The sequence below is a fragment of the Eleutherodactylus coqui genome, chromosome 12 (genome assembly GCF_035609145.1).
Source record: "Eleutherodactylus coqui strain aEleCoq1 chromosome 12, aEleCoq1.hap1, whole genome shotgun sequence".
In the NCBI taxonomy this organism is placed as follows: Eukaryota; Metazoa; Chordata; class Amphibia; order Anura; family Eleutherodactylidae; genus Eleutherodactylus; species Eleutherodactylus coqui.
In genome coordinates, this window is record NC_089848.1 from 17,999,695 (window position 1) to 18,027,358 (window position 27,664).

General features: G+C 44.7%; 1 protein-coding gene across 1 annotated transcript; it reads left to right on the plus strand.

Moving 5' to 3' along the window:
• The first annotated feature begins 9,119 nt into the window (after positions 1–9,119).
• On the plus strand, positions 9,120–25,911 carry GPR141 (G protein-coupled receptor 141). The gene is made up of 2 exons (XM_066584514.1): positions 9,120–9,212; positions 22,546–25,911. Exon 2 carries the CDS (start codon positions 22,557–22,559, stop codon positions 23,475–23,477), a length of 921 nt encoding a protein of 306 aa, XP_066440611.1. The 5' UTR covers positions 9,120–9,212; positions 22,546–22,556; the 3' UTR covers positions 23,478–25,911.
• Positions 25,912–27,664: the final 1,753 nt, after the last annotated feature.

Below are 27,664 nucleotides of genomic sequence, written 5' to 3' on the forward strand. Positions count from 1 at the left end.
ATCTATCTATCCCAGATCTATCTATCTATCTATCCCAGATCTATCTATCTATCCCAGATCAATCTATCTATCCTAGATCTATCTATCTATCTATCCTAGATCTATCTATCTATCTATCGTAGATCTATCTATCTATCTATCCCAGATCTATCTATCTATCCCAGATCTATCTATCTATCCCAGATCTATCTATTTATCTATCCCAGATCTATCTATCTATCTATCTATCTATCTATCTATCTATCTATCTATCTATCTATCTATCTATCCCAGATCTATCTATCTATCTATCTATCCCAGATCTATCTATCTATCTATCTATCCTAGATCTATCTATCTATCTATCTATCTATCTATCTATCTATCTATCCTAGATCTATCTATCTATCCCAGATCTATCTATCTATCCCAGATCTATCTATCTATCCTAGATCTATCTATCTATCCCAGATCTATCTATCTATCCCAGATCTATCTATCTATCCCAGATCTATCTATCTATCCCAGATCTATCTATCTATCCCAGATCTATCTATCTATCCCAGATCTATCTATCTATCTATCTATCTATCCCAGATCTATCTATCTATCCCAGATCTATCTATCTATCTATCTATCCCAGATCTATCTATCTATCCCAGATCTATCTATCTATCCCAGATCTATCTATCTATCTATCTATCTATCTATCTATCTATCTATCTATCTATCTATCTATCTATCCCAGATCTATCTATCTATCCCAGATCTATCTATCCCAGATCTATCTATCTATCTATCTATCTATCTATCTATCTATCTATCCTAGATCTATCTATCTATCTATCCCAGATCTATCTATCTATCCCAGATCTATCTATCTATCCCAGATCTATCTATCTATCCCAGATTTATCTATCTATCTATCTATCCTAGATCTATCTATCTATCTATCCCAGATCTATCTATCTATCCCAGATCTATCTATCTATCCCAGATCTATCTATCTATCCCAGATTTATCTATCTATCTATCTATCCCAGATCTATCCCAGATCTATCTATCTATCTATCTATCTATCTATCTATCTATCTATCTATCTATCTATCTATCCCAGATCTATCTATCTATCTATCTATCCATCTATCCCAGATCTATCTATCTATCTATCCCAGATCTATCTATCTATCTATCCCAGATCTATCTATCTATCCCAGATCTATCTATATATCCCAGATCTATCTATCTATCCCAGATCTATCTATCTATCTATCCCAGATCTATCTATCTATCTATCTATCTATCTATCTATCTATCTATCTATCCTAGATCTATCTATCTATCTATCCCAGATCTATCTATCTATCTATCTATCTATCTATCCCAGATCTATCTATCTATCTATCCCAGATCTATCTATCTATCTATCCCAGATCTATCTATCTATCTATCTATCCCAGATCTATCTATCTATCTATCTATCTATCTATCCCAGATCTATCTATCTATCCCAGATCTATCTATCTATCTATCTATCTATCCCAGATCTATCTATCTATCCCAGATCTATCTATCTATCTATCCCAGATCTATCTATCTATCCCAGATCTATCTATGTATCTATCCCAGATCTATCTATCTATCCCAGATCTATCTATCTATCTATCTATCTATCTATCCCAGATCTATCTATCTATCTATCCCAGATCTATCTATCTATCTATCTATCTATCTATCTATCTATCTATCTATCTATCTATCCCAGATCTATCTATCTATCTATCTATCTATCTATCTATCTATCTATCTATCTATCCCAGATCTATCTATCTATCTATCTATCTATCTATCTATCCCAGATCTATCTATCCCAGATCTATCTATCTATCTATCTATCTATCTATCTATCTATCTATCTATCTATCTATCTATCCCAGATCTATCTATCTATCCCAGACCTATCTATCTATCCCAGACCTATCTATCTATCTATCTATCTATCTATCTATCTATCTATCCCAGATCTATCTATCTATCTATCTATCCCAGATCTATCTATCTATCCCAGATCTATCTATCTCAGATCTATCTATCTATCCCAGATCTATCTATCTATCTATCTATCTATCTATCTATCTATCTATCTATCTATCTATCTATCCCAGATCTATCTATCTATCCCGGATCTATCTATCTATCCCAGATCTATCTATCTATCCCGGATCTATCTATCTATCCCGGATCTATCTATCTATCCCAGATCTATCTATCTATCCCAGATCTATCTATCCCAGATCTATCTATCTATCCCAGATCTATCTATCTATCTATCTATCTATCTATCTATCTATCTATCTATCTATCCCAGATCTATCTATCTATCTATCTATCCCATATCTTCTATCTATCTATCTATATCATATCTCTCTATCTATATATCTCCTATCTATCTCTCTCTCATATCTATCTATCCCATATCTATCTATCTCATATCTGTCTATCTATCTCTCTCATATCTATCTATCTAACTCAAATCTATCTCTCTCATATCTATCTATGTATCTAGCTATCTATCTATCCCGTATCTATCTATCCCGTATCTATCTATCTCGTATCTATCTCATATCTATCTATACCATATCTATCCCCTATCTATCTATCTATCCCATATCTATCTATCTATCTATCCCATATCTATCTATCTATCTATCTATCTATCTATCTATCTATCCCATATCTATCTAGCTCTCTCTCTCATATCTGTCTATCTAGCTCTCTCTCTCATATCTGTCTATCTATCTCTTTCATATCTATGTATCTATCTCCTATCTATGTATCTCAAATCTATCTATCTCTCTAATATCTATCTATGTATCTATCCAGCTATCTAATATCTATCTATCTCGTATCTATCTATCCATCTCATAGCTTTCTATCTATCTTTCTATCTACTAATTATCTATCTATCTATCTATCTATCCAATATCTATCACCTATCTATCTATCCATCCATCTGTCTCATATCTATCTACCTTGTATCCATCTATCTATATCATATCTATCTATCCATCTATCTATATCATATCTATCTATCCATCTATCTATATCATATCTATCTATCCATCTCATACCTATATCATATCTATCTATCCATCTCATACCTATCTCGTATCTATCTATCCATCTCATACCTATCTCGTATCTATCTATCCATCTCTTATCTGTCTATCTATTTCTCTCTCTCATATTTGTCTGTCTATCTCCTATCTATCCCATTATCTATCTATCTATCTATCTATGTATCTATCTCCTATCTATGTATCTCAAATCTATCTATCTCTCTAATATCTATCTATGTATCTATCCAGCTATCTAATATCTATCTATGTATCCATCCAGCTATCTAATATCTATCTATGTCGTATCTATCCATCTCATAGCTTTCTATCTCGTATCTATCTATCCATCTTCTATCTATCTTTCTATCTATCTCCTAATAGTCTATCTATCCATATATCTATCTACCATCTATCTATCTATCTCATATCTATGGATCTATCTCGTATCTATCTATGGATCTATCTCGTATCTATCTATGGATCTATCTCGTATCTATCTATGGATCTATCTCGTATCTATCTATGGATCTATCTCGTATCTATCTATGGATCTATCTCGTATCTATCTATGGATCTATCTCATATCTATCTATGGATCTATCTCGTATCTATCTATGGATCTATCTTGTATCTATCTATGGATCTATCTCGTATCTATCTCGTATCTATCTCGTATCTATCTCGTATCTATCTCGTATCTATCTCGTATCTATCCGTCGATCGATCTCGTATCTATCTATGTATCTATCTATCTGTCTATCTCATATCTATCTATTCCGTATCTATCTCATATGTATCTCCTATCTATCCATCTATCTAATATCTATCTATTCCATATCTATCCATCTCCGATCTATCCCATATCTATCCATCTCCGATCTATCCCATATCTATCCCTCTCCGATCTATCCCATATGTATCCCTCTCCAATCTATCCCATATCTATCCCTCTCCGATCTATCCCTCCCCGATCTATCCCATATCTATCCCTCCCCGATCTATCCCTCCCATTTCTATCCCTCCCCGATCTATCCCTCCCCGATCTATCCCATCCCGATCTATCCCATCCCGATCTATCCCATCCCGATCTATCCCATCCCGATCTATCCCATCCCGATCTATCCCATATCTATCCCTCCCCGATCTATCCCATATCTATCCCTCCCCGATCTATCCCATATCTATCCCTCCCCGATCTATCCCATATCTATCCCTCCCCGATCTATCCCATATCTATCCCTCCCTGATCTATCCCATATCTATCCTTCCCCGATCTATCCTATATCTATCCCTCTCCGATCTATCCCATATCTATCCCTCCCCGATCTATCCCATATCTATCTATCTATCCATGCATCTATTGCACATCCATCCCACATCCATCTCTCTATCCCACATCCATCCATCTATCCCACATCCATCCATCTATCCCACATCCATCCATCTATCCCACATCCCTCCCTCTATCCCATATCCCTCCCTCTATCCCATATCCCTCCCTCTATCCCATATCCCTCCCTCCCTCCCTCTATCCCATATCCCTCCCTCCCTCTATCCCATATCCCTCCCTCCCTCTATCCCATATCCCTCCCTCCCTCTATCCCATATCCCTCCCTCCCTCCATCCCATATCCCTCCCTCCCTCCATCCCATATCCCTCCCTCCCTCTATTCCATATCCCTCCCTCCCTCTATCCCATATCCCTCCCTCTATCCCATATCCCTCCCTCCCTCTATCCCATATCCCTCCCTCCCTCCCTCCCTCTATCCCATATTCTTCCCTCCCTCCCTCTATCCCATATCCCTCCCTCTATCCCATATCCCTCCCTCCCTCCCTCTATCCCATATCCCTCCATCCCTCCCTCTATCCCATATCCCTCTATCCCATATCCCTCTATCCCATATCCCTCTATCCCATATCCCTCTATCCCATATCCCTCTATCCCATATCCCTCTATCCCATATCCCTCCATCCCATATCCCTCCATCCCATATCCCTCCATCCCATATCCCTCCATCCCATATCCCTCCATCCCTCTATCCCATATCCCTCTATCCATCTCTTGTATAATTTATACATCTCCCTGGATATTTGTTTTACACAATTTACACACAATAAAAAAAACGCATCAAACCACATGCAGTTTTTAATAGTGTCTGCAGCTCCTTAATAACGTACGTGGTCTTTAGTGGATTTTTCCCATTTCTTCGTTCCCCCCATCATGTGAGATAAATAATGTAATATTTTGATGAATTGGACTTTTATGGACATGGTGATGCCAGTTATGTGAAAACTTTCCAATTCAAATAGAGCGCCTACAGCACAAATAGAATACCCTTGCTTAAGGGGAGGTTCTCACTGCACAGCCACTTCAGGGAGATGGATTCTAATCCTCCACTTGTCACAGCACGAAATCCTATACGAATGGCAGCAGACACACTTAGGTGCAATAAAACAGGTTCTCTTCTTTATTCCATTCTTAGTACAATACACGCTGTACTGAGGATGGAATAAAGAAAAGAACCTGTTTTATTGCACCTAAGTGTGTCTGCTGCCATTCGTATAGGATTTAGTTATGTGAAAACTGGGAAGAGAAGGGTTTTTAGAACTCTAACCCAAAGACGCAGCACTTTATTTTTTCGTTTTTTCCTCCTCACTTAAAAAAAATGATAACTCTTATTTATCCATCACTGTCGCTATCATAAGGCTTGTTTTGGGTGGGATAAGTTGTATTTTTAATGATATTAGGCCAATTCCGCTCCAGAGCCTACATTTACGTCCTGCAGCGTCGGGGTATGTATGAAGAGAGATTGCGGGGCGACCTCTCTGCATACAGTGCAGGCGTCACCTGTTTATTACAGCTGACATCCATGGGCAATAGCTGCAATCGGCCGCACGTCTGTCCGTGGCTATTGACCCGTTAAATGCCGCTGTCAATTCTGCCAGCCGCATTTAGATCCCCCAAACAATGTTCAGGAGTCCCCTATAGCCTCCCCGCGATGAGATCACAGGGAGATGTGCATGTCTCATGGCAGCCGGGGGTCTTCTGAAAGGCCCCAGGGCTGTCTTAGCAGCCCCACTACCGCCGGCCGTCCTCTCCCACCTCTGGTCCCCGCTGGCACTCTCCCTTTTCGTGGGACATTCCCAACAGCTGTCCTCTCGCACCTCTGGTCCCCGCTATCACTCTCCCCGTCTCCCCTGTATTGGCCCTGCTCTTGCTGGCTGTCCTCTCCCACCAGCGATCCCCTTAGCAGTCCCGCTGTCAGTCGTTTTCCCCCGAGTGCTGCTGCCATACACAGGTGGGTTGGCTGAGGAGGGAGCGCACCACAGAGAGGCCTCTGTGAAGGGAAGTAGCTGAGCTCTGCTGCATCAGTGTTCCCCTGTCACAGCAGCGTCTGTATTGATTTGGCTTGCCCTAAGGGTTAGGGCTAGGGTTGCTTTTGCTGGTAGGCTTACGTTATTAGCTGTGGAAGCATGTACAGCTAATAACATAGACCTAACAGGAAAAATTACCCGAATGCTTACCCTGGGGCAGGGCAGCCAAAACTCAATAGAAACGCTGCTAGGACCTTCTGCTATACAGCCAATTGGAAGCTAGAGGTGTAACAGGGCATTCCTGCATCCAAGCCCTGTCAAACCCCTAGCGTCTGATGGCATCAAGATACAATAATACCGATATACAGTATAATATTACATTATGCTGCAAACTGACAGGTAGTCTATCAAGCCACACCATAGGCATGGCTTTATTGGCAATCTGCAATGGCAGCCCTGGGAGCCTTCAGAAGGCCCCTGACTGCAATAGCAACCAAACATCACTCTACAATCTTGTTGCAGGGGGGCTGTTTGGGACGCCCAAACTCCGAACAGGGCAATTAAAGGGTTAACAGCCGTGATTAGCATGAATGCTGATCACAATCAGGATAATGCCACACACACAAAAGGGGGGGGGGGTCACAGGAATGCTTCCACAAGATTGTCACACTTTCGTGGCTGCCTGTTCACCAGATTTATTCCCAATAGAACATGTATCACATCTTGTATCCAAGCTAGAGGCGGTACAAGAGTGTACCTGAGCTTCCATGCAACACCCATATCACATCTTGTATCCAAGCTAGAGGAAATACAACAGGATACGAGAGCCTCCATGCCCGCATCACATCTTTTATCCAAGCTAGAGGCCATACAACAGGGTACTAGAGCCTCCATGCCTGCCCGTATCACATCTTGTATCCAAGCTAGAGGCGGTACAATAGGGTACTAGAGCCTCCATGCCTGCCCGTATCACATCTTGTATCCAAGCTAGAGGCGGTACAATAGGGTACTAGAGCCTCCATACCGCCTGTATCACAACTTGTATCCAATGTAGATGTGGTACCACAGGGTACTAGAGCCTCCATGCCCACCCGGATCACATCTTGCATCCAAGCTAGAGGCGGTATAACAGGGTACTAGAGCATCCATGACCGCCTGTATCATATCTTGTTTCCAAGCTAGAGGCGGTACAACAGGGTACTAGAGCCTCCTTTCAAGGGGTCAGTTTTCCGCAATAAATGACCCTTTTACTCTAATATTGTAATCACTTACATTAACGTTACACTCACACAGAGAAAGTTTCATTCCATTCTGACAACTTCTAGGGGAGGGAGGTTACTGATAATGAGTGTACCTGGGTTTTATGTACTCCGTTTTTACAGTCAGCATAACTCCTTTGATGGACCTTACCACACAAACTCTTTAGAGGGGGACACAGAAAATCTTATCATAATTACTGATGATGTTCATACTGCTCATATAATTATAATAGAGGAGATCCCGGCTCAGCATCCTGATTCTATACATAAGGGGTGAAGAGAAGTTGGGGGGCCCCAAGATAAACATTTGCACCCTGGCCCATGAGCCTTTAGACACGCCCCTGACTTATTGTATGTAGTTTACTTAGGTAATGGCAGTGTCTTCCTTGCAGGCAGAGATGGTACCGGTCCTAGCTGATCATGTGATGTAGTGGTGATGCATCATGAAATTGTTAGCAGAGCATAGGGAAATTGAGCAGGGAAGAAAACTCAGCATCAAGATGCTGTCTGAAAAGTATCAGACAGGAGGCTGTGCTACATGGAATTGACTGCAGTATATAGAGGAAATTTGTGCGACAAGCAATCAGGTGAGGGGGGCAGGTAAAGAAAAATGTCTTTTCAGTGTGACCCACCTTGCATTAGGCCTCTTTCACACAGGCGACGTAATATCGCCGTGAGGAAATCACAGCAATATCGCATCTGTGTTTTATGCAATATCACTGCATTTTCTCACGGCGATATCATGATTTTGTGCTGCTACAAAGTCAAGCGACTTTGTAGCGCTCTTTTGCTGGGATTGGGGGGGGGGGAGGAGTTTGAAATATAAGCCCTATCCTGAAAATAATCACTAGCTGCATAAAAAAAAATAATAAAAAATAAAACCTCACCTAAGAGACGCTGTCAGTTCTGGCACACACCTTCTCTTCAGCTGTTGCACTTGTCTTTAGTATTCTGCCAGCCCTTCCTGGATTGGAGATTCAAATTCCCGCCTCCAGGAAGCGCTTGCTGTGATTGGTTCTTGATCGCTGCACCTCAGCCAATGAGAGCCAGCGTTCGATGAACCAATCATGGCCATTGCAAATTACATTGATCTATCATAGACTCCCATGTAAAGAACGCAACAGTATTACACGTGTATACACACCAAAATAGTGCATGGCGACTGGCGGTCTGCAGCAAGTACGCAATGTCATGGTAAACTCGGTGTGTGCCACGCAAATGTCACATGCTGATGGCACGCAGACAATTACACTCATTTGAAGCTGCCCTAAACCTTCTAAAGAAGGTTTTGGAGACCCGTATACCGTCCGCACAGGTGAAGCAGCGCTAGAGGATGCTTTGTGCAGTTCCTCATTACGCTGCCCCCCGCCGCTTGTTTGTGGAGAAGTATTTCATTCTCACTTGTGTCTTCACACGTACTGACAGGAGTGGTCATCTTCTGTTCGTCTAGCATTTGAGGAAGAAGCAGAAATAGTTTCTGAAAACTTGTGGTGGTGCAGAGGAAACTGAGTGCCTTACAGCTGGGGACGACAATCACACATGTAAGTATTGTTCACGGCGGTTTCTAGTCTTGTATGATTTTATTTTACATCTATTGTTACAGTTATAAATACCCAAGAGAGATCTTTTCTGTAGGATGGAATTTAGTCTGTGTGATTATTGGGTCACTTTTTATAATCCAGACATATTACAAAGGATGTCATACAGACAGGTTACAGTACTCTATGTGGCCTAGTAGCTGGAGGTGGAGCATGCATTCACGTTTCCAGTAGATATCAGTAAGAGCCAATGCAACACCATCTGAGATGTAAAGTAGATCTATCTCTAAGGCCAGTATCACATGAACATATTTGTGCAGCGTTGATTTTGCAGTGAATAAAACCTATTGATTTCAATGGGTTCCTTCACATAATTGTCTTTCAGGTGCAGATTTTGTTTGCACAAAAAACACGTAGCATGCTCTCTTTTCCTGTGCATTTTCCCACTAGAATAGCACATATTGAACTAATTGATGTAATTGCTGACTTCAATGGATGGCAGCATACCAGCATGTTTTTTTTGCACATGCACAGATGTGTGTGCAAATACGCAACACCCATTGCGCAACAATGAGATATTCTAAAGAGCAAAGTGGGTTTGCTACACAGGATCCACAGTATGAAGGGGGCGTTTTGATTTTACTGTGAGTCCTTCCCTCTTCAGTATGTTTCCTCTACATAGAAGTTTCAGTGAAATGGTAGATTGCGTGTGCTATTAGGGCACGATCACGCGGGCTTATGCCTCTCAGATGCACAGTAGATTTTTCGACTTGGATCTGATAGTTGAATGTGCTACGGGATCCCGAGGCTGAGATGTGGTGTTCTGTCGTGGATTTTCGTGCAGATTTGCATCTGGATTTCATAGCCCTAATCAATGGGGCAATTCCGCATTAAGCCACACCGACATGGCATTCACGCATATTTCACATGCAAGCTGCACCAAGAGTTGACATGTCAATTCTTTTTTTCCGCATTGCAGATTTCAGAATCCCTATAAGGAAAAGCCCTTTCCACATGATCTAGATGGTGGATTTACAATGCCAGATTTTACACAGGAGCAATAGTCGTTCAGTTAATGGAGACAGAGTGAGCCGGTGATCGTTTCTGCTGCCTGCCTCCGTTCACATTAAACAGCTGTTGCTCAGACATTGAGCAGCTCCTATTTACATGGGCCGATAGTCGTTTGGTCTTTGGTTCTGCTAAAAACTAAGGGACTCCAAAAAGTGAGCGACTTCTCACTCAGTGTTCTGTCTACACGGGACAGTTATCATCTGAAGACGCTGTTTCACGCAATAATCACTCTGTTTACAAATTTCTTTCACCTATATTTTTTGTACTAATTAAAACTAGATAGTGAAACATGCTTCTCTTCTAATCTGTTTTTATTTTCTGATTTTAACCTTTTTATTGTATTTTATGGTTACGATTATGGGGCGACCATCTTGCCTAAGCTGCTGGTCTGCTTTGTTAAAAGCATTCGGAGATTTGCTTTACAGCAGTCATATGGACCATAGGAAATAATAGTCTGGAGATGTTCATTGATTTCTAGGGATGAGTGTTCTAATCATGTTTTGTGACTGTGCAGAAATCAGTATGCAGTGAGGGGGAGGAGGTGAACTATGACCATCACCTATTGTGAATGGTGGCTTCTTTGTTATCTGTATCTAGTGCTACCTTTCATTTTAATCCCGCTTGTGATGATAATTAGATGCCTACTGAGAAGTTTCCTCTGCAGAACAGGAAGTGTCAGACTATATTATGAGGCTCTGTGGTCAGAGTGAAAAATGCAGGATTTTAAGATTGTTTTAATATACAGTAGAAAGTATGAAGGCAAATTGAAAACTACTTGGTCTATTTCGGTACAAGTTTTGTGCATCTTGCAAGGCATAAAACTCGCAAGAGAGATTCGCTCTTGTGAATTCACTCTTAGGCTCCATTCATACGGACGTGCAATTTTCATGGCGATGCAAAGCATTTTTGATTGAAAATCTGATCACTTCTGTGAAATTGCGATCCTCACGCAGTGTTTTATGCCCGTGAAAGGATAGCAAGCGTTTCCCATTGACTTCAAATAGAAACATTGCTTTTGCAGGTGCACGGTATGTGAGCGCCACGTGATGTCTTTCAAGGTCCCATTGGAAACAATGGGCAAGGCATCCTGAGGGAATGCCCAAGGATTGAAAATGCTATGGATTTCATATTCATGCGACGTTTTGGGGAGCAGGAAGAGGGAATTCCTTGGATCAATGGATCCATCTTATGATCTAACCGAACATCTCTGAATGAACTTTACTGCTTACTAATGGGGTCCATTTGGTTTCTGCTCAGCTGCCCGGAATTTTACTGGAAGAAAAAGTGCTTTATTTAGCGCTTTTTATTCTGGTATTCTGTCCTGGATCTGTCCTGGAACCTTCCAATGGCGGTTCCAGCACAGATGTGAATTTGGGCTTTCATGACCTAAAAGTCCTGACTGTTTAACTACTATTTAAACTCCAGCTATGACTCGTCTGAGTGCAGGAAACCAACAGTAAAATTAAAGTTAGGTTTAGCTACAGTATCAATGAATCATTATCAGTTACATGAAACATCATGTAACTAAAAATAGAACACAAATTACAAGACAGTAAGGCCGGCTGCACACGGCCGTGACGGCCTCTGCCGCGAAATTCCGCGGCGGAGCCCATCACGGCGCCCCCCAGGAGACCCCATACTTACCTGCGGATCCAGCGTCCTCGCTCTCGCATGACGCTTCCCCGCCCACCTCCGCCGCGTCATGTGACAAGCCCACCGCGTCACATAATGCGGCGGCGGTGGGCGGGGAAGCCTTTTCACGCTATCTTCCTCTGTGCTACAGCGGGAGATAGCGTGAACGGATGGCTTCCATTGACTGCAATGAAAGCCGTCCGTGCGTACACCCGCAGCAAATAGAGCATGCCATGGGTGAGAACAGGTGAATTCACAGTGCGGAATTCCGCGGTGGAATTCCGCACTGTGAGCACTGAGCTATTAGGTTCAGTAGAACCTAATAGCTGCGGGCAACGCAGCGGATTTCCGCCGCGAATTACGCGGCGGAAATCCGTTTGTGGGAAGGAGGCCTAAAGCAAAAAAATCTAATTTTATGTAGCACCTAAAGCAGCTACCTTGCTATCATGTGATCCCCACCAGTCTGACTCTTCGAGCCCGCTGTGATTAGCTGATATCACTGGCAGACATCTCTTCCAGCACATGAGCAACCATGATATACACTGCCTCTCAGAGGAGACACCACAGCGTGAATATTTTGTCGCGGCATTATGGTATTTTCTGGGTTTCAGTTCTGGTTTCAGTTATGAAACAAGTTATGAAAATTGATTTCGGATCAATCATGTGATCTGATGGTGTGGTAAAAGAGGAAAACCAGTCTGTGAAGCTAACTTTTTGAAACATTGTCACTAGAGATGAGTGAACATACTCATCCGAGCTTAATGCTCGCTCAAGTATTAGGGTGCTCGAGATGCTCGTTACTCGAGACGAGCACCACGCGGTACTCGGGTCAATTCCATTTCCTTCCCTGCATGTTTAGTGCCATTTTCTGGCTAATAGACATGCAGGGAAGGCATTACCACTTCCTCCTGTGGCGTGCCAGCCCTATCCCACCCCCCTGCAGTGAGTTGCTGGTGAGATCAAGTGACCGCAGAGTATTTAAAGCGGTCCCGCCCGCAGCTCGCCTCAGACACATGCTGGCAGAGATTAGGGAGAGTGCTGTTCCTGCTATAGGGAGAGTGTTAGGCTACTGTTGGCGTCTTCAAGAACCCTTCAGGAACTTCTTAGGGCCACATCTGACCGTGTTCTTTACTGTTGTGGCTGCTTGGAGCAGTTTTGCTCAATGTTTTTTTTTTCATCTTGGGCTGTGCAGGCTATAGCGTTCTCAGTCTGCAGTCAATTATACAGAGTATAGGGGCAGTACTGGTGAGGCAGGGACAGTGGTAGTGTAGAATCCTGTCTACAAGAACCCCAACGGTCCTTCTTAGGGCCACATCTGACTGTGTGCATTACTGTTGTGGCTGCTGGGAGCAGTTTTGCACATTTTTTTTCCATCTTGGGCTGTGCAGGCTATAGCGTTCTCAGTCTGCAGTCAATTATACAGAGTATAGGGGCAGTACTGGTGAGGCAGGGACAGTGGTAGTGTAGAATCCTGTCAACAAGTACCCCAAAAAAGCTCCTTCTTAGGGCTACCTGTGACCGTGTGCATTTTACTGTGTGGCTGCTGGGAGTTGTAGTGCTTCACTATTACCAAGCTAGGCCTTTTCGCAGCCTTGCGTATAATTTTTGGGGGACTGCAGTGTGCGTTACATAACCGCTGTGAGCCTCCAACTGCAGGCCAATAATTGCATATTTTTTACACCGCTCTGTGTGTGCCGTCAACTTCACGCGCAGCGTGCGGTGACAGCCCCTGATAGAGGGAAAGACATATATGCGCTTTCTAGGCTGTTGGTTTTTAAAAAAAAAAATTTGAAAAAAACCTTCTTAGGGCTACCTGTGACCGTGTGCATTATACTGCGTGGCTGCTGGGAGTTGTAGTGGCTCGCTATTACCCAGCTAGGCCTTTTTGCAGCCTAGAGTATAATTTTTTTGGGACTGCAGTGTGCGTTACATAACCACTGTCAGCCTCAAACTGCAGGCCAATAATTGCATAATTATTCAGACCGCTCTGTGTCTGCTCTATTCGTAGTCCACCATGCTGAGGGGTAGGGGTAGGCCTAGAGGACGTGGATGCGGGCAAGGACGCAGAGGTCCAAGTGAGGGTGTGGGCACAGGCCGAGTTCCTGGTCCAGGAGAATCGCAGCCGGCTGTTGTGGGATTAGGAGAGACGAAAGTTTCTGGGGTCCCCAGCTTCATATCACAATTTTTGGGTCCACGTGGCAGACCTTTATTACAAACTGAGCAGTGTGAGCAGGTCCTGTCGTGGATGGCAGAAAATGCATCCAGAAATGTATCGACCACCCAGTCTTCTACGCCGTCCACTGCTACAACTCTGAATCCTCTTGCTGCTGTTCCTCTTTCCTCCCAGCCTCCTCACTCCATAAAAATGACACATTCTGATGAGCAGGCAGACTCCCAGGAACTGTTCTCGGGCCCCTGCCTTGATTGGAAAAAAGTGGTTCCTCTCTCACCTGAGGAGTTTGGCGTGATCGATGTCCAACCTTTGGAAAGTTCCCAGGGGTCCGGGTGATGATGATGGGGACTTCCGGCAACTGTCTCAAGAGCTTTCAGTGGGTGAGGAGGTCGATGATGATGCGACACAGTTGTCTATCTGTGAGGTAGTAGTAAGGGCAGTAAGTCCCAGGGAGGAGCGCACAGAGGATTTGGAGGAAGAGCCGCTGGACGATGAGGTGACTGACCCCACCTGGTTCGTTAAGCCAACTGAGGAGAGGTCTTCAGAAAGGGAGGCAAGTGCAGCAGCAGGACAGGTTGGAAGAGGCAGTGGGGTGGCCAGGGGCAGAGGCAGGGCCAGAGCGAAGACTCCCCCAAATTTTTCCCAAAGCACCCCCTCACGCCAAGTCACCCTGCAGAGGCCTAGGTGTTCAAAGGTGTGGAAGTTTTTCAGTGAGAGCGTGGACGACTGACGAACAGTGGTGTGCAACCTATGTCGCGCCAAGATCAGCCGGGGAGCCACCAGTACCAGCCTCACCACCACCAGCATGCGCAGGCATATGATGGCCAAGCACCCCACAAGGTGGGATGAAGGCCGTTCACCGCCTCCGGGTCGCACCACCGCCTCTCCCCCTGTGCCCCAACCTGCCACTCAGATCCAAATCCCCTCTCAGGACACAGGCATGAGCGCCTCCTGGCCTGCACCCTCACCCTCACCTCCGCTGCCCCTCGGCCCCATCCAGCAATGTCTCACAGCGCAGCATCCAGCTGTCGCTATCGCAAGCGTTGGGGCGCAAGCACAAATACGCCACCACGCATCCGCACGCTCAAGCATTAAACGTGCACATTGCCAAATTGATCAGCCTGGAGATGCTGCCATACAGGCTTGTGGAGACGGAGGCTTTCAAAATCATGATGGCGGCGGCGGTCCCACGCTACTCGGTCCCCAGTCACCACTATTTTTTCCTGTGTGCCGTCCCAGCCCTACACCAGCATGTCTCCCGCAACATCAATCGTGCCCTCACCAACGCGGTTACTGACCAGGTCCACTTAACCACGGACACGTGGACAAGTACTGGCGGGCAGGGCCACTATATCTCCCTGATGGCACATTGGGTGAATTTGGTGGAGGCTGGGACCGCACACGTCCTACCTACACCCAGAATTGCGGGTCCTTTCTTAGTTCTGGTATCTGCGGCGGTCTATGCCAGCTCCTCTAAACCCTCCCCCTCCTCCTCCTACGCAACCTCTACCCCTCAATTAAGAAAAGTGAGCAGCACGTCGCCAGCAGTCGGTGTGGCGCGGCAGCACAGCGGTGGGCAAGCGTCAGCAGGCCGTGCTGAAACTCCTCAGCCTAGGTGACAAGAGGCACACAGCCCCCGAACTGTTGCAGGGTCTGACTGAGCAGACCGACTTCTGGCTTTCGCTGCTGAGCCTCCAACCGGGCATGGTCGTGTGTGACAACGGCCGTAACCTTGTGGCAGCTCGGCAGCCTCACACACTGGCCATGCCTGGCCCACGTCTTCAATCTGGTGGTTCAGCGGTTTCTGAAAAACTACCAGCACTTGTCAGACCTGCTCAGCAAGGAACGCCGTGTCTGCACACATTTCCGCAAGTCCACCGCGGACGCTGCCACCCTGCAGACCCTGCAACATCGGTTTAATCTGCCAGAGCACCGACTGCTGTGCGACGTGCCCACACGGTGGATTTCTACGCTGCACATGTTGGCAAGGCTGTATGAGCAGCGTAGAGCAATAGTGGAATACCAACGCCACCATGGGCGGCGTAGTGGGAGTCAGCCTCCTCAATTCTTTACCGAGGAGTGGGCCTGGATGGCAGACATCTGCCAGGTCCTCGGAAACTTTGAGGAGTCTACCCAGCTGGTGGGCGGCAATGCTGCAATCATTAGCGTCTCCATTCCTCTGCTATGCCTGCTGAGAGGTTCGCTGCAAAGCATAAAGGCAGACGCTTTGTGGTCGGAGCAGGAGATGGGGAAGAGAGTATGTCGCTTGATAGAAAGAGCAACCTCATGTCTATATCTCAGCGCGTTTTGGAGAAGGAGGAAGAGGTGGAGGAGCAGGAGGAGGAGGGGGAAGAGACAGCTGGGCCCACTGCAGAGGGTATCCATGCTGCTTGCCTCCCATCTGTTCAACGTGTATGGCCTGTGGACAAGGAGGAGGAGGAGGATCCTGAAACTGGTCTTCCTAGTGAGGACAGCCATGTGTTGCGTACTGGTACCCTGGCACACATGGCTGACTTCATGTTAGGCTGCCTTTCTCGTGACCCTCGTGTTAGACGCATTCTGGCCACTACGGATTACTGGGTGTACACCCTTCTCGACCCACGGTATGAAGAGAACCTTTCCACTCTCATTCCCGAAGAGGAAAGGGGTTCGAGAGTGATGCAATACCACAAGGCCCTGGTGGACAAACTGATGGTAAACTTCCCATCTGACAGCGTTAGTGGCAGAAGGCGCACTGCCGAGGGCCAAGTAGCAGGGGAGGCGCGGAGATCAGGCAGCATGTTCAGCGCAGGCAGGGGAACACTCTCCAAGGCCTTTGCCAGCTTTATGGCTCCCCAGTAAGACTGCGTCACCACTCCCCAGTCAAGGCTGAGTCGGAGGGAGCACTGTAAAAAGATGGTGAGGGGGTACGCAGCCGATCGTACCACCGTCCTCCGTGATGACTCAGCTCCATTCAACTATTGGGTGTCAAAGCTAGACACGTGGCACGAACTTGCACTGTATGCCCTGGAGGTGCTGGCTTGCCCTGCCGCTAGCGTCTTGTCAGAGAGGGTGTTTATTGCAGCTGGGGGAATCATCACGGACAAGCGTACCCACCTGTCAACTGCCAGTACTCATAAATATGAACAAAGTCTGGATTTCCCCAGACTTCTCTTCTCCACCAGCGGAGAGCAGCGAAACCTAAAGATTCTTTTCGCTGCAACCGCAGATAAAAGCACTCTTCTCTATCACCGGGAAAACGGGGCATTTCTCTTTGTCAATCTGTCTCTGACATTAGTCCTCCTCCTGCTACTCCTCCTTCAGAAACATGTCATCGCGCTGAACGGCCAATTTTTCTGCGGCCCAAAAGGCTCATCTACATCTACCAATGTTTTTACAATTTTGCTAAGTTTTTTAAAAGTATTGAGACTGTAACATGAACCAATTTTTCAACAGGGCTGCCTACAGGCTCTGTTACAAATTAAGCAACAGTGAGCTGTATCTTTAAAAAAATGTTTATGGGTTTCAACTGCCCTCTCGGTTGATAAATTTTTCAGAGGTACACTTGTACTTTTGGTACACTAATTTTTTTTGGCCCACGCCTACACTCTTATCCAACTAATTTTTCCGGCCTTCGCCTACGCTCATGTTATCCCAATGATTCAGAGGTAGGCCTATACTATTACTAGAGAGATTTTACTGGGGTCTGCCTGCCTGCCTATACTTCTGCTACAAGAAAGTTACAGGGGTCTGCCTATACTGCTGCCACTTACATGTTACAGGGGTCTGCCTATACTTCAGCCACGTAAATGTTACAGGGGTCTTCCTATACTGCTGCCACAAGGATGTTACTGGGGTCTGCCTATACTGCTGCCACTTTAATGTTACAGGGGTCTGCCTATTCTTCTGCTACAGAAATGTTACAGGGGTCTGCTTATACTGCTGCTACAGAAATGTTACAGGGGTCTGCCTATACTGCTGCTGCAGAAATGTTACAGGGGTCTGCCTATACTGCTGCTGCAGAAATGTTACAGGGGTCTGCCTATACTGCTGCTGCAGAAATGTTACAGGGGTCTGCCTATACTGCTGCTACAGAAATGTGACAGGGGGCTGCCTATACTGCTGCTATAGAAATGTTACAGGGGTCTGCCTATACTTCTGCCACATAAATGTTACTAGGGGGTCTGCGTATACTTCTGCTACTAAAATGTTACAGGGGTCTGCCTATACTTCTGCCACGTAATTGTTACAGGGGTCTGCCTATACGTCTGCTACAGAAATGTTACAGGGGTCTGCCTATACTTCTGATAATGAAATGTTACTGGCGTCTGTCTATACTGTTATTACAGAAATGTTACTGGGGTCTCCCTAGACTTCTGCAACATAACTGTTACTGGGGTCAGCTTATACCTTTGCTACAGGAATATTACAGGGGTCTGTGTATAGTATGGGTGCACTAAGTCTTCCCATCGCTGTGTTCTACCTATCTGGCCCCAAAAAACCATGACTGACTAGGGCATGGATTGTGGGCCGCAGCCAACATGTATTTCCTTTCACGTAACTTCAGCTATTCGGGGCACTGCAATGGGATTTCTTTATGTACCGTCTGTGGGTTCCTGCTAGCCACCCATACTGTGGGTGCACACAGACTTGCCATAGCGGAGTTGTACCTGCCTGTCCCCAAAACACTGACAGACTTGGGTAGGGTGCAGTGTGCAGATAGTTTACCCCTTACGTTGTCGATGAGTATCTGACACCCAAACAGAATGAGTAGTGTGTGGACACATGGAGTCCCCATTGCTATGTCACTCGCAGCACCTTGGGCCACACAAGGTGTTTGCTGGGACAGAGGCTGACCCTGCGCCTGCTCACATACTTCCCACACCGAGTATTGCTGCATTGTGGAGATGTGTAGAAGTGCTGGGCTGGCAGCGGAGTCCCCTTTATGCCCACGTTTGCAGCTCCTGACGGAGGTGGGACAGGATTGGAATGAGGATCGAACGTCAATCTATTATCAATTCCCAACTGCATTGTGGGCTATCGCCCCCCCTTCCTTTCAAAGAGGGTTGCTACCTGGCCCTGCCAACCCTCTGCAGTGTGTGCCTCTGGTTCCTCCTCATGGCAGACGCACTTATAAATAGACATGAGGGTGGTGTGGCTATGAAGCGAGCGTGTGGCATGAGGGCAGCTGAAGGCTGCGCAGGGACACTTTTGTGTGCACTGCGGACACTGGGTCGTGCGGGGGGGGGGGGGGGGGGGTTGGGCAGCATGTTACCCAGGAGAAGAGGCAGCGGTGTGTCCCGCAGGCAGTGATTGTTCTTGGTTGGAGGTAGTGTGGTGCTTAGCTAAGGTATGCCTTGCTAATGACGGTTTGTCCGAAGTAAAAATTGTTAGGGGGGGGGGGGGGAATTTTGCCGCTATTGTGGCTTAAAGGGGTTGTCCCGCGCCGAAACGGGTTTTTTTTTCCAATAGCCCCCCCGTTCGTCGCGAGACAAACCCGATGCAGGAATAAAAAAAAACAGAAACGGCCAGTACTTACCCGAATCCCCGCGCTCCGGCGACTTCTTACTTACCTAAGTAAGATGGCCGCCGGGATCTTCACCCACGGTGCACCATGCGGTGCACCGTGCGGTCCATTGCCGATTCCAGCCTCCTGATTGGCTGGAATCGGCACACGTGACGGGGCGGAGCTACGAGGAGCCGCTCTCCGGTACGAGCGGCCCCATTCAGAAAGGCAGAAGACCGGACTGCGCAAGCGCGTCTAATCGGGCGATTAGACGCTGAAAATTAGACGGCACCATGGAGACGAGGACGCTAGCAACGGAACAGGTAAGGGAATAACTTCTGTATGGCTCATAATTAATGCACAATGTACATTACAAAGTGCATTAATATGGCCATACAGAAGTGTATACCCCCACTTTGTTTCGCGGGACAACCCCTTTAATAGTGAGACCTGGGAACCTGAGATGCAGCCCTGCATGTTGCTCCTCGCCTGCCCTATCCGTTTCTGTGTCGTTTCCATCACTTTCGTAGCGAGCATCGGTCATATACAAAAATGCTCGAGTCGCCCATTAACTTCAATGGGGGTCGTTACTCGAAACGAACTCTTGAGCATCGCAGAAAGCTCGACTCGAGCAACGAGCACCCAAGCATTTTGGTGCTCGCTCATCTCTAATTGTCACACCTATGAAACTGATTTTGTGCTGTGACTTTTTGTATCTGTATAAGGGCTTATTCACACACATTCTCAGGTGAGTTTTATGCAATGCACAAAAAACTTGCACAAATATGAATCGCAGCGTGTTGTATCTTTTGACGTTCCCTTGGAAAGCTTTAGCAGTTGTTTTCAATTGGGCTTTAATAGCCATCGCATGTCACTCACATGCCTGCAATGTGCATGTGAGTGACGTGTAATGTTTCCCATTGAAGTCAAGGGGAAACACTTGCGATCCTCTGACGTGCATGAAACTTGTGCCTGAGGATCGCAATTTCACCGAACTGATGCAATGCTTTTTAATCAAAAACACTTTGCATTGCCATGACAAATGTATGTTGGGAAGCACGATATTGGCCCATGTGAATCTGGAGTAATTATTAACAAATGAAGATGCCTCTAACAAAGGAAAAAAGACTGCTCCTTAAAAACACTTTTATTAAAAAAATCCATAAAATTACAAATGGTAGGTATTATGTAATACCATATCTACGCTCAAACGCGTTTTGAAAGACACTTCTTTCTTCATCACAGTTATTTAAACCATTTGTCTCACGGTCCGCCTGAGCACCTGAAAATCTTCAAGCCAAAATGGGTAAATACTACCTACTAACTAGAGGAAGATAAGATTGAATTATGTGTTTTGGCAGATGCCTCTAAAGGCTATGTTCGCATCTGCATTCGGAGGTTCCGTTTTCATGCTACATTTTGGAAGCAGTAGAGGTGAATTCCATGGCCGAGCGCTTCTGTCTCATGACGGAAACAAATGGCTCTGATATGTGTATCGTCGTAGTGAGACTAAAGCGCTGAGTTTAACTCCACAATGCACACATCCAGCATCATGCAGCAGCAGCTCCATAATCTACAGTTTGCGACATGCTGCTGACTGCAAGAGCAGATTTGGATGCTCCATTATCGACAATGACAGTTTTGCTTAGATTGACTGAAATAGGTTTGTAGTCAAGCTGTCCGTTACGAAGACTGTCCTTCACACATCATCATCATGAACACTTGCAGTGGTGTCACTCCAGAGCTACTCGTCATTACAATGATTATTGTCTCAACCATGATGGCCACCAAGTGAGGGTCTAGACGCGACGTAGCGATCAGACTGATCCTTCTGCCATTCTAAAGCACCACACAGCTCATTAATGTAAAGTCAGGGTTTGAGATGCTATCACCTTTGAAAGCTGATCACCTCTAGTACGCATCAGGGGCATATTAACGGCATGCCATTATATTGATGTGGTGCTACAGCTCATCGCATCACCATATCTTAAGGGTTCACCTAATGCCATTTTCCAGCAGGATAACATATTCCCACACATTTTACATCAACAAGCATGTTTTACAAGGCATCCCAGTGATTCCTTGACCAGGATGATTCCCAGATCACTCTCCAATTGAGAATCTGTGGGACATGCTTGGACATTGAATTCTCTCCCACAGCCTCGTAATTAAGATGAAAGGGTGAAAGGAGAGTGGAGGAGCTACTCCATGGGTGAATATACAAAGTTTGTTTCAGTGCATGTTTTTTTTATAGACACGAGTTACTCTCTCTAAGTTAGAGGCTTCCAATTGACTGTGACACATTTTTTGCTATACATCTATATGGAGACATTGTTTGTGCCATTGAATGAGTCACTATTAGAGATGAGCGAGCACCAAAATGTTTGGGTGTTCATTATTCAAGTCGAGCTTTTCGAAATATTCGAGAGCTCTATTCGAGTAACGAACCCCAGAGACCCGAGCTTTTTTGCAATGGACCCAGGTGCTGTTTTTTTTTTTTTGTTTGTTTTCTCTCTCTCCCCCTCTCTCTTTCTCCCAAGCCAGCCACATACTGCTGTGGACGTGCGCACGCTGGCACATCACAGCAGGAGGTCGTAAAGCGGGGAGGGGTCAAAACGGGGAAAGGTCGAACACGGCGTGGTTCTCGCTCAAGTAACGAGTACCATCGAGTATGCTAATACTCGAACGAGCATCAAGCTCGGATAAGCATGTTCGCTCAACTCTAGTCACTATGTACCTTCTTAATGAATTTATTGTTATCAACATTATTACTACTATTATGAGGCCATATATATTGCTTGGCTACCACTTTGTAGCTTTCTGCTTCTGCTCATTAAGTGGGGATCCTAAATGAAGACTAATAGGCTGATAGCGCAACAGAATGTTGTGAAATTTTGAATTTCCCCTTATATATGTTTGTAGTGTTTTGCATATTAGTGTTTATTTCTACTGATTTTATTCTGTTTTTCTTGTAGATGAATATCACATGATGGATAAAATGGCTCATTATGTAAATAAAACTGCCAACCAGACAATCTGCTTTATACCATCTGATGTTGCAAATGGCATCCTGATTGCTCTCTATGTTACAGTAATTATTGGTGGGACAATTGGAATCATTACAATGGTATTTCTGTTATGTAAAACCAACACTCGATCTGTGACCACCACTGCAATCATCAACCTTCTAGTCATCCATGGCATCTTTATTCTCACGGTTCCCTTTCGGATTGCCTATTACATTCAGGGAAGATGGATATTTAGTTTTGAATTTTGCAGGTTCGTAAGCTCCATGATACACATCCACATGTATCTCTCATTTATATTTTACGTTGCTTTGCTCAGCATCAGATACATTAGTTACTTCAAACAAAAGGACAAGATTGAGTTCTACAGGAAAATGCATTCGGTGGTGGCCAGCGCCGCCGTCTGGATTATAATATTGCTAGTTTTTTTGCCTGCATTTTACCTCAATTATGGTAGCGATAAACAAAAATATGAAACTTGTAAGTGTTTCTCGTTCCAAAAGGAAATTGAGAAACCTTCTGTGCTCGTCTTGAATTATATCACGATTGCAGTAGTTTTCATGGTTGTATGTATTCTTCTGATTGTCCAAATCTTCATCATTATGAAGATCATGAAGAAACTGAAACGTGCAGCTTTAGGTCATCAAGAATTCTGGGTTCAGTTGAAGAGCTTATTTTTCATTTTGGTGATGATCACTTGCTTCTTTCCCTATCACATGTTTCGTTTCTATTATCTAAGTCATACCAACGACTGCTCCTATTACAATGAGATTTTTCTAGGTATAACAGCCCTCAGTTGTTTAGATCTTCTGTCATTTGCAGTACAAACCTATTTCCAAAAAGTGTTTCAACACATGACATGCACAGTAAAATGTCTGTGACAATCTTTTTGTTGATGTTACATCCTCTTGACCAATTTCCTGATTTGTTTTCCTGATGATAAGCTCAATTTCCTATAAACAACAATTCTTCAACTGGTCAAACCTGTTCTTATATGATAGCAAACATGTAAACTAGCAACAGTACAAATCACCCTATTTGCCCGAGGTTGCCTTTGCACCTGCGTTGGAACGTCTGGTCGGACGTTCCATTGCAGATCCGGCATGAAATACCGGAAGAAATAGTGGTAGAATGCTGGGCAGATGATCGGAAAACAAACACATCCCATTATAGTCAATTGGGTCTGTTTGGCGCTATTTGGTTCTTTCGTAAGATGGATATGTTCGGCCAGGGGATTCCCTTTTCCTGCTCCCTGAAGGAAGCAGCAAAATGGAATCTCCACTGCAGATGTAAAGGAAGCCTAAAATTATGTTTTGTGCTGAAAAATCACTGTCAACTGCTGGCCAGTAGGGATTCTAATAATTTACTATTTGCTGTCTGTGAACTCTGTCTGTAGTAATAGAGGCACCGAATGCAGGAAGTGAGGGTCGATGCTGTCTCATGCTTCCCATAGAAGTCTATAGAGAGGAAAGGGGAATTGCTGCTGGCAGAAGACAGAAGCAGAAAGTCACACAGATGTGGCTGCTGCAGCTAAAGCCACTTTCACATCCGTGAGGAAATCTCCAGTCACAGTTTGCAATGCAGATCTGGCTCAAAATCCCAAAAGAAAAAGCAATACATGCAGCGCTTTTTCTTCCGTCCAAAAGCCGGGCAGCTGGGTGGAAAGTGGGTGGACCCCATTATAGTCAACTATAGGGAATGCAGGGGATGTGGTTGCACCCTGGCCCAGGAGCCTTAGGGGGCCCATAGGGCCTCTCTACTCCAAAGAGGGAGTCTAGTACTATGAATAAAGCATTATGGTTGGGGCCCTGTTACAGGTTTTGCATTGGGGCCCAGGAACTTCAATTTACGCCTCTGCATTAAGGGGTTAAGAGAAGTTTGGGCGGCCCAGATAAACTTTTGCACCTGGGCCCATGAGCCTTTAGCTTCGCCTCTATGCACACACATAGATATCTGAAAATAGTCATGATGTGTGCATGCGCTGATTTCTTAGGGACACAATACAGTAACAGAGCACCAAGTGAGAATAAAAAACACTGCTCCCCAGACTCTCCGTTCCCTCACTTTTGAGTTCCCTTTAATAGCTACACTAATATCAGTACTGCTGTATAATGTCCTCCATGATGTTACCGATTTTCTATCTGTATATTACAAATAGAAAAGAAGATATCCTGCTGTCTTTATTGGGCAGTGAGAGACATCATAGCAGCTATTCTCCTATCAGCCTAGGGAAAGTCGGAACTAGATTGGGAGCCATCAGATAGGAAAACTGGGGAAAAATACAAGATACAAGTCATACAGAAATAGTGTTACTCGTGTACACACATGGCAATTTATTCTGAAAAGTCACATGAAAGTGCTGGTACCCTTGAAGATTTTGTTTTCTGTAAAAATAATGAGGAAATCTAACAATAGAAATACCATAAAAACGTGTGTTTTTTTTTTTTAGAAAGGCTGCCCAATCTTAGCTTATATATAATTGGATATAAAATGCCATAAGGCTAAAATCACACATCAGTACTTTTGGCAGTTTTTGATGTTGTTTGAGCCAAACACAGGAATGTGTATTAAACAGAGAAGTATCAGTCTTTCTTTTATACTTGTCATTACTTTAGATTCACTCTTACCTTTGGCTCAAATAATTGCATCAGAAAGTATCACAAAAACTACATCTGATGCCAGCTGAAGGGCTCCTACAAATTACTTTTCTGTGGTTTCAAATGCTTGTAAAAAAACTAGAAATTTCAAGCATTTTTCACAATAACTTTTTACAAGCATTTTTGGTTGTGTTCGTTATTTTGTAACAAAAAATGTAAAAAATGTAAAAAAAATGTACTTGGACAACCACTTTAACTACAATGTACTAAAATGTTAGAAATTGAGTTATTACTACCCTCAAGCCAGTTCTACATGAGTGTATTGTAATATGTCAGTAATATGGATGTGTTGCTGATGATGTAGCAACCGTATGTCATCAGTATCAGATATGCATAAAGAAATCATCTTCATTGCAGTATGGAGAGAATATTCATAAATGTTATTGTTAAATAACATTAATAAGTCATATTTGGTCTGAGAACACCCTTATTAGTATGTGCAGTTGCCCTATATTTAGAGCCAAGGATAGAATTGCATCTTGTCTTCAGGAAGCCTTTCCAAATGTACAAGAGCTATCTCTGTGCTGGACTATAAATGTTTAAGTCCTGCAAACTTGTTATACATTAAATACAGAGCCATACGGCTGCTGCCTGCTGCTGTACAAATGTTCTGTATCACTGTGATGGGCACCTGCGGTGCCAGCTGCCTCTGCCTATTTAATTGTCTTGGCTAAATAAAAAGTTCCTTTAAAAAAAAAAAAAGGAATATCCTCCTTATTAAGCGTGCACATGTATAAAGAAATATCCACCTCCGCACCGATAGATCTACAACTTCCGACATCCTTGTTCAACATCACTATGTGTGAGTATAATCGTACGGCGTACTCACATTCATGTTCTTACATGCGTACGTTTGTGTTTAGAGATGAGCGAGCACACTCGTCCGAGCTTGATGCTCGTTCGAGCATTAGGGTGTTCGAGATGCTCGCTACTCGAGACGAGCACGACGCGGTACTCGAGTCAATTCCATTTCCTTCCCTACAAGTTTAGCACCATTTTTTAGCCAATAGACATGCAGGGAAGGCATTACCACTTCCTCCTGTGACGTGCCAGCCCAGTGAGAGCATAGGGAAAGTGCTGCTGCTATAGGGAGAGTGTTAGTGTAGGATCCTGTCTACAAGAACCCCAACGGTCCTTCTTAGGGCCACATCTGACCGTGTGCATTACTGCTGTGGCTGCTGGGAGCAGTTTTGCACCAATTTTTTTTCTTTCATCTCGGGCTATGCAGGCTATTACAGCTAGAGCATTCTAAATCTGCAGTCTGTAATACAGAGTATAGGGAAAGTGGTGCTGAGACAGGGACAGTGGTAGTGTAGGATCCTGTCTACAAGAACCCGAACGGTCCTTCTTAGGGCTACCTCTGACCGTCTGCATTTTACAGGATGTCTGGTGGTAGTTGTAGTGCATCACTATTGCAGAGCCAGCCCTTTTTGCAGCCTTTCGTATAATTTTTTTCTGGCTGCAGTTTGCGTTACAATACGGCTCTCGGCATCAAACTGTACGCCAATAATTCCATAATTTTTTACAGCGGTCTGTGTCTGCAGTGAACTTCACGCACAGTATACGGCCACAGCCACTGGTAGAGGGGAAGTCATATACACGCTATAAAGCCTGTATTCTTTTTCAAAAGAATTTATAAAAAAGCTCCTTCGTTGGGCTACCTCTGACTGTCTAAAATTTATAGGGTGTCTGGTGGGAGTAGTAGTGCATCACTATTGCACAGCTAGGCCTGTTTGCAGCCTTCCATTTTCTTTGTTTCTGCCTGAAGTTAGCGTTACAATACGGCTCTGAGCCTCAAACTGTACGCCAATAATTTCATAATTTTTTACACCGCTCTGTGTCTGCAGTGAACTTTACGCACAGCGTATGGCCACAGCCACTGGTAGAGGGGAAGTCATATACACACTATATAGCCTGTATTCTTTTTCAAAAAGAAAAAAAAAAGTTTCATCGTTGGGCTGACCGTCTGAAATTTACTGGGTGTCTGATGGGAGTTGTAGTGCATCACTGTTGCACAGCTAGGGCTGTTTGCAGCCTTCCATATTCTTTGTTTCTGCTGGGAGCTAGTGTTACAATACCGCTGTCAGCGTGAAAGTGTACGCAAATAATTCCATAATTATTTACACCACTCTGTGTCTGTTCTATTTGTAATCCACCATGCTGAGGGGTCGGGCTCGAGGACGTGGACGGGGGCGAGAATGCGGAGGTACAAGTGAGGGTGTGGGCACAGGGCGAGTTCCTGGTCCAGGTGAATCGCAGCGAGGTGCTGCGGAATTAGGAGAGAGGAAAGTTTCTGGGGTCCCCAGCTTCATATCACAATTTATGGGTCCACGTGGTAGACCTTTATTACAAACAGAGCAGTGGGAGCAGGTCCTGTCGTGGATGGCAGAAAATGCATCCAGCAATGTATC

Bases quoted from the DNA above. Each gene is read 5' to 3' on its own strand.
- GPR141 (XM_066584514.1), top strand. From the start codon at position 22,557: ATGATGGATAAAATGGCTCATTATGTAAATAAAACTGCCAACCAGACA.